Source organism: Neocloeon triangulifer, unplaced genomic scaffold, assembly GCF_031216515.1.
Source record: "Neocloeon triangulifer isolate White Clay Creek 2 clone unplaced genomic scaffold, ASM3121651v1 ptg000012l, whole genome shotgun sequence".
In the NCBI taxonomy this organism is placed as follows: Eukaryota; Metazoa; Arthropoda; class Insecta; order Ephemeroptera; family Baetidae; genus Neocloeon; species Neocloeon triangulifer.
This window is the reverse complement of record NW_026775554.1, coordinates 4,198,599-4,217,746: the sequence shown is the minus strand read 5'-3', so window position 1 is coordinate 4,217,746 and position 19,148 is coordinate 4,198,599. Positions and strand designations below refer to the sequence as shown.

The 19,148-nt window shown below is 35.8% G+C and overlaps 2 protein-coding genes across 5 annotated transcripts; one reads left to right on the top strand and one right to left on the bottom strand.

The window, feature by feature from the left end:
- The first annotated feature begins 2,019 nt into the window (after positions 1-2,019).
- Positions 2,020-17,426, top strand: LOC132196394 (uncharacterized). Its single transcript, XM_059618994.1, has 4 exons — positions 2,020-2,164; positions 4,996-5,119; positions 14,993-15,221; positions 15,776-17,426. Exons 1-4 carry the CDS (start codon positions 2,125-2,127, stop codon positions 15,908-15,910), a joined length of 528 nt encoding a protein of 175 aa, XP_059474977.1. The 5' UTR covers positions 2,020-2,124; the 3' UTR covers positions 15,911-17,426.
- On the bottom strand, positions 15,751-18,882 carry LOC132196392 (non-structural maintenance of chromosomes element 1 homolog). 4 transcript variants are annotated; one of them, XM_059618991.1, is made up of 6 exons: positions 18,465-18,782; positions 18,244-18,406; positions 17,991-18,189; positions 17,808-17,924; positions 17,532-17,759; positions 15,751-15,915 (listed from the first exon to the last, which is right to left on the bottom strand). In XM_059618991.1, the coding sequence occupies exons 1-5, from the start codon at positions 18,595-18,597 to the stop codon at positions 17,565-17,567; spliced, it is 807 nt and encodes a 268-aa protein (XP_059474974.1). In that variant the 5' UTR covers positions 18,598-18,782; the 3' UTR covers positions 15,751-15,915; positions 17,532-17,564. The 4 variants fall into 4 exon arrangements, with proteins under 4 accessions (XP_059474974.1, XP_059474973.1, XP_059474975.1 ...); XM_059618990.1 differs by lacking the exon at positions 15,751-15,915 and having other exon boundaries at positions 17,234-17,759; positions 18,465-18,600; positions 18,728-18,882; XM_059618992.1 differs by lacking the exon at positions 15,751-15,915 and having other exon boundaries at positions 17,234-17,759; positions 18,465-18,600; positions 18,673-18,762.
- Positions 18,883-19,148: the final 266 nt, after the last annotated feature.

Below are 19,148 nucleotides of genomic sequence, written 5' to 3'. Positions count from 1 at the left end.
CTCGCTCGCTTCAACATTCACATGAGGAAACAAACACAGCGAAACATTATTTCGTGATGTTGTATGCATTTGACGTCAAAGTTGCGAAAACAAACTTTAGAGTTCGGTGGGCATGTAAATTAATTAAATGAAATTCACACACTTGCAAACATTTTAGCCTAAAATTAGCACATCAAAGGGGACAAAATTTTCCTCCTTATCAAACTGCCTTGTGTGGATTGTTTGACGAAGAAAATTTTCTCAAAACTTTATGCCGTTCCAATTAGGTTAGTAAAGTAAAATCAAGGGCTTGAACTAAAAATTTACACTGAATTTGGCTTAAGTTTTGTCAATTTAGAAAATCTATATTAATAATAGAAAATTTTTTGAGGAATTTAATTATTCTTTTTTAATCTGTAAGAGTTAAAAGGATTACATTATTTTTGTTCTGACTGAGAACAATAATTATAATAAAAATTGATTTTAATGGAGAATAAATAATAAAATGAATAAAAAAAATTAGTAATAAATAAAAAGATTAATTATTAAATAAAATTATTGTACTTGAATCATCACATGTATTAATTTAGCAATCTTGGAAAAGATTGGTTTGTATTGTTTTCTAAATCTTATAATCAATTTAATTTCCACTCGCGTTTCCTTGATCAAAAAAGATTCTCAGAAATTCTTTAAAGACTTCAAACTTCCTCCTTTTCGTATCAGGAAATCTATTTCCATGGGGGAAATCTGCTGATTGCAGAGCAGATTCGGCGAAAAGCCATAACTTCTCCACCCCGCGTGCATAAGTTTCGCTCGGAGTAAAAGATGCGAAAAAGGCGCAACCAAAGAGAGTGGAAGAGACGATATCAATAAGTGGACCCTGCATGATATCGGCCCATAAAAACAAGGTTTGCCGAGAGGGAGACTCGCAATGACGTCATTGGTGACGCGCACCCTCTCCGTGCCACCCCCGAGCGCCGGCGGCGGCACAGGTTGGACTGCGCCGGCAGTGACAGCAGCTGGCGGCGCGGCCACCCCGCCGCGCGAGCCCCATTCAATTTGCTGCCTGCGAATTTTCCTCTGCTACGGCTCTGTTTGAAAAGCGATAAAAAGTATAACGCTCGCACGCGAAAGGGAAAAACGCCGCCCCGTGCATTATTATTTTTGTTTTTATCCTCCAAGACGTCTCGAAAGCAGATGCTCAATTTTCATTTTACGACGCCAGCGGTGATGTGTCGCAGTTTGCCCTTTTCTTGCTCAGCGAATTTATTGACAGATTGCTCCAAATTTATGTTCTCGCTCTATAAATAGCAGCGGTGATATTTCTATCGGAGATTTGATACAAATATACAGATATGAGAGATTTTTTAAACAAAACGCTTGTAAAATCGGTTAATTTTTTTATGACAATGCGCTAAATTAAATTAAATTTCAAAATATAACTGTTGAAATTTTTAAAGAAATAGTAAATTTATTTCTGATCAAAGTGAAAAAAAAACTTTGCACCTTGTCCCAGCAAAAAGTATAAAAAACAAGAAATAAAAATGCGCTGCTAACTTTTGAATTAATTAAATATTTATTTATTTATTGCCTCTTTTAGTTAATATTTAGGTGCCAGTTTTGCATGAAAATGTTCATAATAAACAGATTACATCAACCTTCGATGTAAAATTTGTTATAATTTTTTTGTCTAAAAATAATGGAAAGGTTCATTGACGTCTTTTTGCAACCTTTTTTATTTGTACAATTTAGTTTTATTTTCCACGATTTGTTTTGCACTTTGAGGAGCAAAATTAAATATTTCAGTTGCGAATCGACGTGGGTGAGGAGTATTTTCACATGCGAGGCCTTATCGACTTGATGGACTTTTAAATCATAAATGAGCACTTCGGGCGCAATCCGATTTCGGAGAACGCAAATGGAAATAAAGTATATTTCGGGGCGGCGAAATCGAGTGGCGCCTCGTGGGGTTGGAGTGGTTCAAGTCGCAGAGAGCGCGCAGGAGAGTGGAGTGGAATTTAGCGGCGGCGGCGCTGCGCGTGGCGTGCAGGCAGGGGCTACCCCAACTTGTGGCGAGGAGAGGCGCAGCGGACTATCGCGCTTATCGCGAGGCACCGCCGCCTCCAGTCGTGGAGAACGCGAGGCATGGACTACAGCAGCACTCCGGCTCGAAACCCAACATCAGGTGAGTTATATGCACTTGCACGCTCCACTGCCTTCCCACAGCCCAATCATTTTCTCACGCAGCTTCCGCGATTATCCTCGGTCCACCTGCAAAAGTATAAGTGAAGCCGGACGTGCATGACTGCTCGCGAAAAGATTTATGTTGGCAACATGCTGCGCTCCGACGGTCCGATCGTGCAGACCAAACTTATTCCTTTCTTTATAATGTTAAAAGGTGAAAAAGTCTGGATAGAAAAAAATGGTTTATTCTGAAACCTGCTGCATTTATTTTTTTATTTTTAAATCAACGGTCTCGCATTATGTTATTTTTTAACAACATTTTTCCTTATAAGCTCAAAGTTTAATTTCAGGTCCGTCTTCATCAACATCTATTTTTGCTACTCAATCAGGAGGAATTAAAGGATATTTTGAGAAATTTTCACTATTTTCACAGAGCATATTTTAGGGAAAATTCACTTGCTTAATGACGAGGCTCCCTGCGAGGTATCTCTTTTCCTGAAATTTGATACGAATTTTCCGAATTGACTGGATTCTTATGAAAAAACGTTTAACCAGAAAAAGTGTTGATTTGGAATTTAACTTCAATACTTTTTTCCTACAATTCATTTGCTTATCTCAATATCTCCTCTTTGTTAATTTCTTTTTAATGATATTTTTTTTATCAGATATAATTGTGGGCCCAATTTAATTAGAGACATAGTTGGTGGGAGGTATTGGGAGAAATCAATTTTTAATATTTAATCGATTTAATCAATAATTTCTCTAGAAATGCATGGTTTCAGTTAATAAAAAATTGTCTTCAGCTATAACCATTTTTCAATAACGATTGGTAGGAATTTCCTCATTTTCAAATCTACGTACGTCTATAAAATAATTTCAAATTCCACTGAAACAAAAAAGAGGAAAAATTCCAAAAGTAAATATTTACCTGTGTTCATTTAAAATTAACAATGAGCTGATGGGAATGATAATATAAAGGATTTTCGGCATGAGTAGGATTTTCACCAATCCTTTCATTTTGTTATTTTTAGTCCGATTATAACCGGATTTGATCCGAGGTTACCACAACAAAGTCTAATTTTGGAACGTACCATGATATTTTTATCAGATTGAGGAAAACTGCGTCAACTGCCGATCGCGGAAATTAAAAAATTGCACCACCGGACAATCTAACTCTCTATTATTCTAATAAAAAGATTCACGTCAAACCCTCGCGTGTGAAAACTAGCTACCCCATTATCGAGACATTGCCGGTCACGTGCGCGGAACAAAACAACCCGTACTTTGGAAACGCAGTGACGTAAACTTACGAAGCACAGGGTGATTATATTTCCAGTCAAAATAAAAACTGTGCATCGATTGCTCGCGGGGACGAAAAAAGAATCGGCTCTCTCGAGTTCTAGGCCGCGCCACTTTCAATTGCAAATCTGGCCGCGCCGACGATGGAACTACTTTTCCCGGATAAATATTTATGAACGCCAAGATATAAATAATGCGATTTGGAATCGAGATGCGAGGGTGAATTCGCGTTATTGCACTCGACTTGGTCCTGCTTACATCACAGATCTATCAGATTTGCGCTCTCTCTCTCGCGCCGCAGCCGGAATCACTCTCCGCCAGAGAGCGAGAGAGAAATCCAATTACCGTCGGTCGGAAACGGCATTACGAGACTTGATTCCACCGCACACACGTGCGCCTCGCCGCGACGTGTTCGCCGTGTAAAAATGGATCTCACGCATCGCCACGCGCTCGCGGTTTCCCTTCGACGGAGGAAAAGGGTTGCTTGTTACCCAAATGCGAAAACGCCAAATCGGGCGTGCGTTATTAGCGCTTTGTACTTCAAGTTACTTTAAATATAGAGTTTTTGCTTACACCTTTTATTTATAATTTTTTCATCATAGAAGTTTCCACTAGATTTCCCATAAACAATGACACACACAGTATCAAAATACTAATCTCATCCGAAATATTTCTGTAATTCTTGAATATTAATAATATTAAAAATTACCTTATTAATGATAGTTTATAGATTTCCTTTAGTTTTATTTTTTATTCTTGATTGAGCCTAAATTTGAACCAATTGTAATTTTTTGTATTTTTAGAACAATTTTTTAGATTGAAAATTTTATTATTAATCAAAATCCTCAAAATGAGATGCAGCAATAATTAATAATTTGAAATAAGTTTGTTTCTAAATTATTGTACAATAAAACGTTTTTATTATAGTTGATCAAAAAATCCTACTTAATTTTCACATTTTTACAAAGCTGTTGTTTTCCCTAAAAATAAAAAAAAATAAAAATGAGCATTTAATTTTACATAATTTTTAGCTGACTAAGCCGTTAATTTCCTAATTCTTGTAGGTTGAAATTATTTAAGCTTATTTTTCTTTGCTTTACTGTTTTAATCTCATTTCTATTTTTTAAAATTTTAATCTGTTTTTAATATCAATTCAATACCTTTGCTCAAACTGGACCGCAACCTTCAAGTGATTCCTTTGATTGAAACTTGTTGAAACCTTAAAGCTTCCCTCGTTGTCGTTCCACTTTCATTGTTCTCTGAATCGCATTCAAAGACCGAAAAATTGCTGTCCGCGAGTGGCAAAAAACTTTTGCTAGTTCGCACTCTGGTGCGAATCGATTTCGTGCAAAATTAATTACTCGGCAGATTCGCCGGCGCTGTCAGATAGGCTTTGTGTGCACGTTTCGTCTCCTCGCTCGCTCACACCGGGCTAAATATAAAACATATCGGAGCGCCTACTCGGCATCGATTTTCGATATGCTCGTTGCTGGTCGCAAGAATGAATCTTGAAGGGAGGCTTCATTGTTTCAGTCACACCAGACTTGATAATGCAGCCGTTCGTCAGAGACCCTCCTCAGCCAGAGGCGGCCAACGCTCCCAACACTCCTTCTGGCAACAACACTCTCGGACTCATGCGACTCCATTCCAGCCTCAGGTAAATAATAATAATTTCCATTTATTTCCTGTTATATTCAATGAATTATTTTTTAAATGTAAATTATAATTTACATTTTGAATTTACTTTATATTTGAAATTTAGCTTAAAATAATTCAAAAAAACTTGTTTGAACTAAATTATCTTCAGAAATTTTGAAACAGCCAAATTAAAAAATATTTATGAAAAATTTAATAAACATCAGCTTTTTTAATGAAATTTGTTGTCATATTTTCTTGCCTAATTCGAAGAATGTTTTATTTATTTTTTAATTCCAAAAATGTATTTTGTTTTTTGATTTTTATTATATACTTTTGTTTGATTGCATATTTAAAATTTAAATTCTGGATATATGACTTATTTTTTATTTAGTTCCAAAAGAAATTTTACTAGTTTGAAACACGGAAAAATTAAATATACATAATTATTCATTCTGAGCTACAAATTAACAGAAGAGTTTTAATTAAAAATTATAAACATAAAAATAAAAACTTTTATTATTATTTACTTGTAAATGTGAGATAAATTTACAATTTTTAAAAGTTATTAAAAAAGTGTAAAAATAACCAAGGCTCTATACGCTCTATATAATTTTTGTATATTGATTGCAATAATTTTAATTCATTCTTTAGTTGTTCAAAGTTCTATGACTTATTCTAATCTTTCCTCTTTGTTTATAAATAATAACTATAAATGAATTTTTATGTAAAATAATATATTTTTTGCTTCATTGTTGTCGCTCTCTTTGCTTACATTGTTCGCGATTTTCCCTCGTGAGATTATGAAAACAACTTTCATTAAAAGGAAAAGGAAGTCGGAAATAAGCTGCTCTGTGTATTAAAAGCGGCGTGCAATGAGTTTTCTTTCTCTCCTAATCCCGTCTGATCCTGAAGGGAAATCTAATAAAGGAATTCTTTGCTTGCGGACTCTCAACGGAAGTAATAATTGAAAAAAAAACCTCATCCAGTTTATCCTTGCACATTTTCCTCTGCTCCACCACCAAGGAAAGAAAATACCTAACCTCATTATTTGTTTGTTTATTTATTCATACTCAGCTGCACGGTCTGATTGCTCTTTGTTTCCGATAAAATTATCGCCATCAGATGCATATTTCCCAGGTGTGTTGTATAAATATCGCGACCGCGCGAGCTGCACATAAATATAATCGCCAGTTGTCCGCTTTTTATGCAAACAAATGCGCGAGTCGCAAAGGTTTCTCCGCGCTCTTGGGCTCGAAAGCCAAATCAAATTTGCACCTTTGCATGGAAGGGCTCGACGTCATTGAGTTGGTAGAAAATCGAGAGCCCGCGTGCAAGGAAATGGCAAACACGTAATACATTATTCATGCGGCACAAGTGAATTTTATTGTGCGAAGAATAGCAGTTTGTGAGTGACTTTTTAAATCAGAGTGCCTATTGTGGCGATTTCGTTCAATTTGCAACTGACGAGAGAAGGAAACCAAACTGGCTAAAGAAAAGAAACGCTGGAATGAGAAAAACCTTTGGAACTTGGAATTGCGAGAGCCAAAGTATGAAAAAAATAACCAGATTCCCATGAATTATAGGCGGATTATAATTACGGATGGGCAAAAAAGTCGGTTTGGAACCTTAGATAGTCGACTATTTTAGTTGATTTATTATTTGAAAAAGTCGGCTTATAGTCGACTTTCCAACCAAATCGTTGATTAATAGCCGCTTTCAATTTTTTTGTCCTTTTGGGGGAAGGCGTGAAAATCACTGTTCGCCAAAAGTAGCTAGAAATGATCAGAATGACCTGTCCGAGATTTTTAGATGGTCGCCAGAAACCGTGAAATTTTTTTCAAGTCCCGGTGGTGGATCTAGGGTGAGGCCGGTGAGGGGTTAAAAATCACTGCCTGGGCAGTGCCACGGCAGTGCCACGGCATGCATGGGTCAAGGGGTGAGGGGGTAAGCTACCTGGCTAATAATGTCAGTTATTTTTGTTAAATTATTGCTATAGTTGAAATTATTTCAGTTATTTCGGCCAAATTATTGCTATATTTGACAATTTTGGTTATTTCCCATCTCTAAATATAATACACAAGCGCTATCAAAAATGTATAAATATAAAATGTGATCCAAGATATAGGTGAGAGGCGAGAGCCAGAAGGAGTGAACATTAATATATTTATTTGTATAGACCGATTGAATTTCCAAAATTTCTCAATCACATTTTCTACAGGAAAATGTTGACCTTCTTCAAAATTACTGATCATATTCGACTTTAAATTTTTGATGATATTCTAGTGACAGAATATATTTTTAATTTAATCTTTTTTGCTCATATTTTTTTAGAAAATTTCATCGCCAATTAGATATTAATTGTTCGTTGCTTTCTTTGGAAAAATAGTAGATCCGACACAACTTTAAAGCTTACAATTGGTATCATATTATTGAATATCACGATAGAACTTCCAACATTTCTTGGAAAATTATCTTTTGATAAAGTTTTAATTTTATTAACTTCAAAGTTTGCTGAGCGGAAGTTATTTGTATACTGTTCTGGCATTAGCAATGCCATTTTTTATATTATTTTTACCTCTGATAAAACCCATTATTTGCCCTTTTCAGTGCAAACTTTTCTTTAAACCCCCAATGTTTAGCAATTGTTTTGCTAGAGGTTTTTCCGTTTCTTAACACGCAATGTTAATTTGTGAAGAATACAAAATATTTTATTTTTATTTATTTTATTTATTCTCCATCAATTACAAAACATACAATCAAAAAAATTTACAAAAAAAAGATTGTCAATCATTTATTTAGCATTATTGCATTATTCTTATTAGCTGCCGATCAGGGAAGTTTGAAAGCTACCATGAAAAAAATAAGTACCGCTAATTCAGCGAATATCTTAGAATGTTTCCGAATCTCCCAACTTCGAGTTGTCACATTATTAAAAAAAATTGCATCATTATCCTACCTTATTTTTGTTAAATTATTCTCTCCCCAGTAGATTTTCAATAAATCAATGATCCGTGATGGTTTTGTTTCATATTATATTATATACAGACTATGATAAAAGTTCCATAAAGGTTGTGACAAAGAAAACACATCACAGGGCACAAACTCCCTCAAGCAAAAAACCCACCGTCGACCAAACAAGTCGAGATAAAAAGCAAATACAAAGATCACCACCCATATTATAATATGTATATCGGATATTATACATATTTTTCTTATGTACACACAGTGGCTCCTTGTGCTCGTTTATTGTCACTGGCGATGCGGTGCTTATTTTGAGGAAGATGGCAAAGGTCAAGGTCTTGGCGGCGAAATAATGGACGGGACGAAGCTCACACGAATCTGCCTACTTGCTTCACACACGAACGAAATAAGAAGAAGTGATTCGAGATGGGAATTTTCCATATAACGTCAGCGGCCGCGGCTTCTGACCGCCCGCGATCAAGTAGTGCCGAGTGTGCGGAGAATTTCTCACGTGACAACCGGATGATTCAAACAATGAGCCGTCTCGTGGGTACTTATTTTTTTATATGAGGAAAAAGTGTCATTTTGACTTATGATGAAGTGCTGGGTACGAGCTCCGAGGTCATCTAAATTCTGGCAGAGGTCAATGCGAATTGTGGATTTTATTTCCTCCCATCAGAAATCATCAGAGTATTTTATTTCCACATTTTAATTTTAATTTATCATCATTGGAGATAAATTATTTTAAGACGTAATATTAAAATTTGATTGAATTTTTAATCTCTCTTTTCTCTTGTTGAGGCAGAGGCTTGAATAACGCCCCAACAAGTAAAATAGATCTAAACGAAATGCATTAAATTTTACAAGCTCAGTATAATCTTTGTACTCATTATTAATTTTTGTGAAAATTGCTTATATTTTTAATCTTAACAATGAAGCAAAATACTGCTTTTCTGATTTAGTTAATTTGTTTTTCCCTTTGTTAATCAATTGAGCACAATTTAGTAATTCCAGAATTTTTAAGAATTTCTGCAACTTAAACACATATTTTTATACCAATAAATTTAAACAAAATAAAAATAAACGCTAAAGCTTAAAATTTTATTATAGTTAGATTCTTTTTCTCGTGATCTTCGTTAATAATTCCAAGTTAGACAAATTTTAAATACCCGAAAATTCACCGTTTTTCTTTTCACTACAGCGATTTTCCACATGTAACGGAACGGACGTTAATTAATCAGGCAGGAAAGCACTTTCAATTAGTGCTAATGAGATTCGCGTCCTGACAGCTTCGTAATTAGCAATTGCATCAGACACCTGACAAACAAAATGCATCTGTCTGAAGTAGAGAAAAGCGGAGCATTGATTGTTCAAATAAATTCACTACATTTTGTCGTGAATATTTCGGACGCGTTTCAATTTCTCTAGACATCGTGGAACTTTCTATGTAATCCGGTGGGTCGGCCGGGTTAGCAGCTTTTCGCTTACATTGTTAAAAGTTAACAAAGAGTTTGCGGCTTTGTTGGAGTTACTTTTTATCTCATGAGATCCTCTTGTGCCGACTAAAAATTAATAGAGGGATCAATCGTTTCGCAAGAAAAAGATTTAATTATTTTTGATAAAATTTTCATAATCCGATTTGTGCTTTATTGCCGGAAAGAGCGCACAAGGGGATTTTGATTTTTGATTGAAAAGATAAATATAAACATATTTGTATGTTTTAACCAGCTAGATCAAAGAACTGTGTTGCAGCCCCTGTAATCATATTATTTTTTTCTAACTTGCTACTTCAATTATAATGGTTTGTGCAGTGAGAAAATAAATAAATAAAATATTCAAAAAATTCCGCAAATCTTAATTACTATTGTTTCTTTAAAGGAAAATTTAAAAATGCTAAATTGATACTTTTCAGGTTCCAGATTATAAGGCATTATACAAGTTTATATGAAGAAGTTATGGCCAATTGCCCTGCAATTGTCTATTTATTTCTGCTATAATAATGCTTTTGAGATAATATGACGCTAAAATAAAACCAATAAATATTGAAATCTTGAAAACGCCTTGAACACTTCTTCAAAGGAAATGTCTGTTAAAATTAAAAAGTTTAAAAAGCGTCCACACATGCAAATTTGTAAGAACAAGAAGGCTTCATGCTTGCGAGCATATGAAAATAGCCTTAAAGCGGCCGGATGCTGGTGCGGAATGAAAACATTTTAGGTTGCACTAGGCGCACGTGCCCCAGCAGTGTGCAAATGAGGAGGCCCTTTTTCGCATCGAGTGCATTATTAATAGCTGAAGAGAGCGGCAGATGAAGATCAGAGCCAGACGGCGCGGATCGAGTCGTTGGCGTCAGAAATAAAAATATGGCAAAATATATCTCGAGTGTCCGGTCGGTCGACAGCTGCAGAAAGTATACACAAAGAGGAAGGCAAACTTGACGTTGATGAGCTTTTCTGGCGCTGTGAGAAAAAGCAGAATAAATCTCTCTCGAGCGAGCTTTCGGTTTTTTGTTTGTGTTATCAGGCCGCTTCTTATTTTCGGCTCTTTTTGCGACGACGGAGAATCATAAACTTGCGGGCGAATCTCTGCAGAAATCGCCGCGTTTTGTGCGAGGGGTGCTGACTGAAAATAGTACTTTTTTGCGCTCGCTTGATTAAATTATTCGCAACAAAATTTGGTTGTAATGAATTTCCTAAATAAAACCTGCATTTCATGATAACTGCGCTAATCTTCATAATTTTTTAGTGCAAAACGTAATTATAAATTAAATTTATATATTTTTTTAATGATTTACAAGGCTATGCAATTTCAATTAATTTCCAGTGTTCATTTTGATACAAAATAGGGATTTTCCGTGATATTTTTCTTTCTTACTGTAAAATTTTTTATAACGTGAATTTTAGAATGAAATTTTGATTACAAAAAGAAGCATTTAGGGGCTCTCCTTATTCATATTTGTCAATTGTATAATTTCTTCCCTGTTGCTCTTAGAACCATCTTCAGATAATCATTCAAATCTTCGCCACGTGGTGAGCAAACTTGATGGCAAAAGAGCTAACTGAATAGAATATTCAACAGGGCCGCCTTTTTATGCAAAGTCGGTGGAACTCATAGGACTACTTTTTATAAGAGCTCGTTTCACGAGGGTATGACTTTGAAACATCCAATTACTTCCATACTAACTTCCATACTAATATAATATATCTGTCTCTTTGGTTTGCAAATATTGAACTTTGCAAGCGAATCCTCAAAACTCGCCCCGAGTGCGCCACTCGAGAGAGTCTCTTGCTTTTTCGCGTAATTGGATAAGCGGCCTTTTTGTTGCTGGCACATCAAGTATACGAACACGTGCGCCCGCCGTTTGCACTTTCGGATTTTATAATTTGTAAATAAATCGAGCCTTGAATACGGATTCGGAGGTCAACGCAAAAAGTGACCCGATCGCCAAATGGCACCAGCAGGCGCGGAATTATAATTATTCCCGCTGGTGCCAAGGCTGTCCTGGAATAAATAGTGAAAAGTGTGTGCAAATGGACGTGGAGAACAGCAACAATAAACAGACTATTGTGTGGCGAAGCTGGCACGCGGTCTGCTTTCCGACCTTGCACATCCGCGCGCCAATTGTCACTCGTGGGGGCCAACAATGAAATCTAATGCATGCACGTTTCCTTCGCTCATGCGGCTACGTGATTTTCACTTCAAAGGAAACGATCAATACGCGTTTGTCTGTTGTGTAAATTTGTGGAAATTGAAAGTTGTTTGATAATTTATCTTGGCATTTGAATACTTTCAATTTAATAAAATTTGTCTGTTTTTTTATGGCAGAGGCAATTATTATAATTTCCCCAGTTGTAATTAAAAAATTTCAAATATTGTAGGATATTTTATAACCAATTCAATCAATTATTTTAGGCTTATCTGTCTGGATATTTAAAGATTTTTTTTTTCATTTTCCTGCCATAAAAAAATTTTAGACTAACTTTCGCCTTTTTCCAAGTTTTGATCTCTCCTAAAATTGGACAAAATGTACTTAAAGCATGATTTATAAAATTTAAAGAGAAGTTAAAGCAAAATGTTTATCAGCCTTTTAAATTTAACTCTGTTTTCATATCTTTTCCAGGCATAGATTTTTAAAAGTTTTTTGTTTTGTGCAACTTTGTAAAAAAAATCTTTTATTTTTTGTCTTTACACAATCATGTGTTCTGATAAAAGGTATCAATTTTCTTTATTTTATTAAATATTTTTCTTTTTCTGCTCCTAGTAAATGCTACTCAACCATCAACAGTTATCAAAAAATTTTCAACTCCTTATAACATAATATAAATGTTATGTTTTAAGAGTCATTAAAAATAATGAAAAGATGAAACTTGGCTTGCTTGGTTTGGCTTGGTTAAGCTCAGTTTGAATTTTTTATGAAATCCACCTAAAAGTGTTAATTTCAAATAAAAATTGATTTTGATTTTTTGTTGCGTTCATATATATTTAATATGGTCAACTTTTCTAAATGAATTTTTCCAAATCGTAAGCCGAATTTTTGAGGGAAAAAAGCGACGTTTCCCCCAGCCCTATTCATAGTATAGTTGTTTTTATAGATTCTGTACTTCTGTGTTTCTGGAAAAAGAAGTGCAAGAAAGTAATAATCTCGCATAATTAGGCTGCATTTAATTAATGAAACATAAACAAACATTGCTTTAAATAAAAAAAAAAATAAATAAATAAAACACTGTCGTAGTTTGATGTGAAACCTCAGATTTTATGAATTTGGTAAATATTTTTAAACCTATCTAGTAAAATATATTTTTTTAAATGTTCCACTTTGAAATAAATCACAGTTTACATGAAGGCACTTGGCCTGAACGTCCTTGTTACCCCTAAACATAACATAAATCCAGAGGGGTGCGACGCAGCCAGCGTGTAAAGCGGGCATGCAAAGCAAACACAAGTTTGCCGAATCATTAAAATTCGCGTTTCAGCGCTTGCCTGTCGCGCGCGCGAGTGCGAGTATTTTGGTGCGTGTATGTCTTTTGGAGAGCGCGACGAGTGATTCGCTTTGGCGTCACAACGGCCGGGCTGATTGACACCCGCGGATGACGCAAGTGGAGCAATAATTTACTTACACATGCTGCAGCAAACAAATCTAGAGAGAAAGAACATAGGAAACGTCGACACGTACGACGCTCGGCGCTCTTCGAATGAGCCAAAGGGTTAAACTGCACGCATTTTATCGAGGAGCTTTGCTGGGCCATATATAATGAGATCGATTTGCGCGTGGGTGGTCGTTTGCTCGGTGCCACGGGAACCCATCACTTGTCCGAAATTCACTCATTCGAAAAATACCTTTGGAGAAAATTGTAGTTTAATTTAAAAAAAAAGTCCAAAAAATGTTAGTTTAATGAGAAGTTTTCGGCTTTTTTGAGCTTTGTAAAACAAAAATTTAAACTGAAAAGATTTGTTTATAAAAAAATTAGGCAGTTTTTTGAGATTTTTAACTGAAATGAATAACTTGGTTGAAGAAAATGGAAAATGAAACCGGAAGATTTCCTAGCATTTTTATCAGCCCTTCTTTCAATAAGAGTTTTAAGTTATTTAATTAATACTAAAGAACCAACAACCATTTTTGGGGAAAATAAATTTGGTCAAATGAATTTCGGACAAGCGTTAAACGTGATCTCAGATGAAAATTTTCGGACAAGTGTCGGCGAGCAGGTACGACTAGCAAGAGCAATTTATTGCCCGACGTTCTCCGCTTGTAATCCCGGCAGCAACTTTTACGGTCACCCTCCGGCTCGCGACAAAAGGCAGGATTAAATCCGCAATTACACCTTAATGTCCATTGCATTGGATCGGGCGGTCTAATCTCTCGTTACTCAAATAACGACTGGCTCAAATCCCTCTATATTGCGGCGCCGTTTTATTTCCAGATTGAGAGCTCTAATATTGCAAATGGCTCCGGTTCGTGGCAATGACATAATAGTTTTATAACCTTTTATGTTTATATGGCCGCATGCATTTGAAATTCAATTATTATTAATTGAGCGTCAAATTTTTCTTTCTATTTCTAACTAAATTTCATCTCAATTGCAATCGGCTTTTATTTAAAATTTGATTGAATCCCTTAGTTTAAAAATATGATTGAAGCACTATAAAAGAAAAATAAATTAACATCGATTGAAGAAAGAAAAAATGGAAGAGAAAACTTGGAAGTTATTATATAGGACAATTTCATATAACAGAGGGAAATGAATGTCATTTTGTCCTTAATATAATTGTTGCAATTTTAAAATTAATCAATACATATATCAAATGAGCTGTGAAATAATTTGCCATTGTTAAACTAAATCAACTTGACGTTATCACGAAAGTGGAGCAAAGAGGATGGATCTAATCGCTGGAATATCTTAACACCTCTATCCAAAACGCGTTATGCCCTTTAAGAGCGTCTTCTATACAGGAGGGTGCACACGACGAGGAGCAATTTTATTCTTCCGCTCAAGAAACCGCACGTGTTTCTTCGCATCGCAAACTGTGTGAAGTGATTTTGCGCCTCACGATAACAAGCGAGCCAATTTTGCGCCATAAGTGCGAAAACCTGCAGAAGTGGCCAAACGCCACGAAATCGATCACCACCTATTTCTAGATATTGTTTATTGGATCAATTTCGTTATTGTTGGTTCATACATATTTACAAGCATTTGGGACATAAATATTTATTGTTGCTAGTTCAAATACAACTATGTAAGTCAAGAAATTTTTATTTTTCATAATAATTATTAAAAGTGTATAACTTTTCAGCAAAATTGACCTTGCTACTTCATTAAAAAAAAACGCAAGAAATGTATTTTTAAAAATGCTTAGGATAGGGAAAAACAATTTTTTAAGAAAATGTGTAATTGGAAAAAATTACTAAAATATTTTTGCGTTTTGCTTTCAGTATTGTGGTAGATGATGTGGACGAAGTGGAGTCGTCAATAAGCACACCGGGCCGCGAAGGCCCCGACTCGCCACGGCACCGACAGTTGGCGCGAAATCTGTCCGCCGCTTCGCTTACCTCGCACGAGGACTCAATGGACCAGACGTGCACGGAGCCGTCGTCACCAGGACTCCACGCCGGCACAACTCTCACCAAGCAAAAGTCCTATGAGCGACTTCAACAGATCATGGTGAGAATATTTAATAATCTATCAATATTTATTTTGGGGGTTAAAAAGTGAAATTGTTTGAAGTTTGAAAATTATAGTGGGCGCGTTGGTTGGCCAATTAATGTTAGAGTTATGTTAATTAGTTAATATTCACACCCTGCCTTTGGTCTGTCGTCAAAAATATCGGAATTGCTCAGTTTTATTTGTTCTGGCAAGAATCCAAAAATTAATTTACTTCATCGTTGCGGCGCGAATCAGTCGAGAAAATTAATGCATTTTATAAATATAACACCAAACAAGTTTAGTTCTGTATCTCTTTTCGAGAATTTCAGATATAAATTAATTTTTTAATATGAAATTTACTAAAGCTACCAAATATCAAATTTATAGTTAATCGCATATAGTCAAAATTAAATTGTTCTCTTCTCTTATTCTAAAAGGAAATTACTAATTTTACTTTTAATTTAAAGGTTGTATTACTTTCTTTGTTGATCTTTCAAATTAGCAGAAATGATTATTCATTATTTTTTCTATCAAATCTTCTGATAAATTAATTTTGGTGTTAATTTCTGCAGGACGAGGTTGAGAACCGGAAGAGCGAGTTTGCGCGCCTGCTGGAGGAGCACGCTCAGGTGGTGGCGCGTCTGAAGGCCATCGAGAACACCGGCCGAGCAGCGGCCATTCTGCCCCAAGAGAGTGCGGCCATGTAGGCCTCCTGTGTGCGTGTCAAGGACAATAAGCGTCAGAAAAAGTGTAGCCTCTCGCAGCTGATCATCAATATGAAGGCTTAACTTTTCAACTTTTGGTCACAGCCAAATTTTTTAATTGTTTTTGGTACTTCTTTCAAATTTTTAATTTTATTTCCTTGGTCTCTGGAATTTTTCAAAGTTAATTAAAAATTTTCCAATTTTCAGCAAAGAAAATTTCTGGTTTTTAAACATTCCAAGCTGAGTTTATATTTTGGGTGGAGAAAAGTTAAGCCTCAATATCTGGGACCCGATAGAAATAAGATGAGAACAAATGTTATACTTTAACAGCAAAACATTAGCCAAGCAAGATTCGCATGCGAAACACAACAGCGAGCTGTTGCGCGACGGTTTTGATGACAGGAAATTTTGGTTTGGCAAGAAGTAAAATGCATAACTATAGAGCTGTAAGATTTTAAATTATTGAGAGAGAAAAAGGCGGCAGAGAATTTTCTTATCACCAACAGTGAATTTTTAGCACGCCCATATTTTGATATATGTGCTTACGTTTTGATAAAAAAAATTGTTCAACGCAGGTATGTAGTTCAATTAAAAATTCTAACTTTTAGAGAAAACTTCTTTATCGGAAAAATTGTGCCATGCCAAAGCAGGGTTAGGATTGTAAGCATTGATAAAAAATTTAGCATTAGAGGCGGCAGCAGATTTAATATTTCATCAATAATCTGGAAAACGATCGCATTTCATTTGACGATTCTGAGCTCACAGCGTAGAGGGAAGAAAGAATTCGTTAAAATCTCCACAAATCCCTTTGCGATTATAATTTATTTTTCCTACTTGTAACTTCAGTTGTGAACAAATTAAAAAAATTATTATGTGCTTTGATTGATAAATAGTATTTGTAAAGGAGCAAGAAGTATTTTCTGCCTGAAAACTGATTGTAAAACTTGACGAATTGAAAATCAAACTGCGATGGCAATATCACGAACAGTACTTCTTGTTAAAATTCGAAAAGTAACTTAAATCAGAATTGGGTGATAATTTCCGACAGCACACAAATGGATGAACAATTGATTCGCTTAAATTGTATTGATTAAAAGCGTTAAGCTCCGAAGAGGACACACATGTTTAAGGTACCCCACATGCTATACTCTCCGACTGTATGTTATTTGCTAATGTATTGATTAATTAACTTGATGTCTACGGTGACGGATACAATTGATTCTAACAAGTCAAAATGCGGCTAGCAGATTAATGAACCAATTGGAGCGTAGAGAATAAAGTGGTTGTAAGGCCCAAAAATTAATTAAATGATTGCAGGTTTTGGTAAAAACTATAATAGAATTTAGAGGCGGTTCTTCTACCAAGGACGCAAAAACGTAAATATTTTTGCCTTACGCCAGCAGGAGATAATTTTAAGTCGCAACACCATTTAAGAGCATAAGTGAGCGTTTATTTGTAAATATGTATGCGCAGATTTGAAATTGTAGCTTGAGTAAAGCAGGATAATAATGCAAATTGTTCAAAATAGTGATTTTTATTTAAATTCCTGTTCTCGAGTCTCTATATGCATTACATTATTCCATATTACTTCTGCATGCAAAGACAGCAATGAAACATCACCAACCTTTCTTCTTGGTTAAAGATTTAAGATGCAAAATTAGCAATCCATTTCGTCGTCTGAGGCTTCCTCCTCCATGGGTGAATCCTCTTCTACCTGCTGCACTGCTGAACCTTTGGCCAGAGCCCACTCTTTTTTGCACCCCATGCATTTCTTGCTGGCACCCTTTGAAAAGTACAGTTCCAAACAACTCTGGTGCACTCGCACACCACACTTAGATGGACAAGAAGGGCCCTGAAAATAACAGTAAATTGGAGTTGTCGTAAATAATATAGTTTGTACCCTAAGAGTCATTTCATGGCAGAGTTTGCAAGTGCCAGCCTGATCCTCAAACTCATCCATCAGGTACCTCTTGATCTCAGCCAGAGCCCTTGGGCCAATGTAAATTTGATCACCGACCTACAGTTTTATTTTAAGACAATTTTAATTTAGTATTCATATTTCATTTTATTTATTTGAGAATACCTCGCAAAGCCAGTTTTGTGAAATAAGCTTTTGCAGAATCTTAGTCACATCGTTTCTCTTGATTTTATCAGGGAGATCGGCACACTCTCTGGCACAAGCAGAAACAGACACCTTGCCAGATGGACTTTTGCAGACGGCCTTGATCACAGTCTTCAAAACAGCTCTCTCGTTCCGGCCCCACTGACGGCCAGCGATTGTTCTGATCGAAATACAAATTAAAAAGAATTAAATTTTTATCAATCTTTCATCTTACTTTGTGAGTTCATTATCGCTCAAGGTATGCAGGATGTAGAACTTTTTATTGGTGGACTCACACACCACCAGCTTGATGGACAAGTTCAGGGGCTCAATTTTTGAGTTGATTTGCTCAATGAATTTGGAGATGGCCTTTTCAGCTGTGGCATCTTGGGATGGTGCTGAAAAATTTGTCAATATGAACACCAAAAATGTCATGTTGTGTAATTTTAATTGTACCAATACTCTCTTCATTGCTGCCCTGGTCTCTGCAAGTGCAATAAAGCTCAACTGCCTTCTTTTGGGCCACCACATTGTTCATGGCCATGAGGGATTTGAGAAAACGCCGATGATTGTCTCCGTAGTTTGCCATTTCCTGTCGAATTACGCGATGAATCGAATTGAATGATGGATTTTATAGTTAAAGACGAGCAAAATAATGATTTACAACAATTTAAGAGAGCACTTAGCTCTTTCCAATAGGGAAAAATTGAACAATTTACTCTTCCTAATAATTTTCTTCAGTGCCAAACACTCGGGATTCAGTACCACTGTCACGCCCCCTAAAGCGCGCGAAGCTGCCGGATCAAATGACGGACTGGTGGGGATGCGCAGCAGATCATAATCCTTATTTGTTGCTTGATGTTATTTAAAAGAATCTTTTTGACTCAACTTCCTTCTTATTTTGGGCCATAATATGCCATAATAAAACACTGTTCGGCCATATGAGGGGATTTGAGTCATTGAAAGCTGATGACGAGTGCCTTTTGTGGTTTGCCAATTCCTGTCGAATTACGCGATGAATCAAATGGAATGATCGATTTTATAGTTAAAAATGAACCATAGAATGCTTTCTACCAACTTACAAAAATATTAGTTTCTTTTCACTAGAGAAAAATTGGAAAATTCTTCTCTTCCAGATCA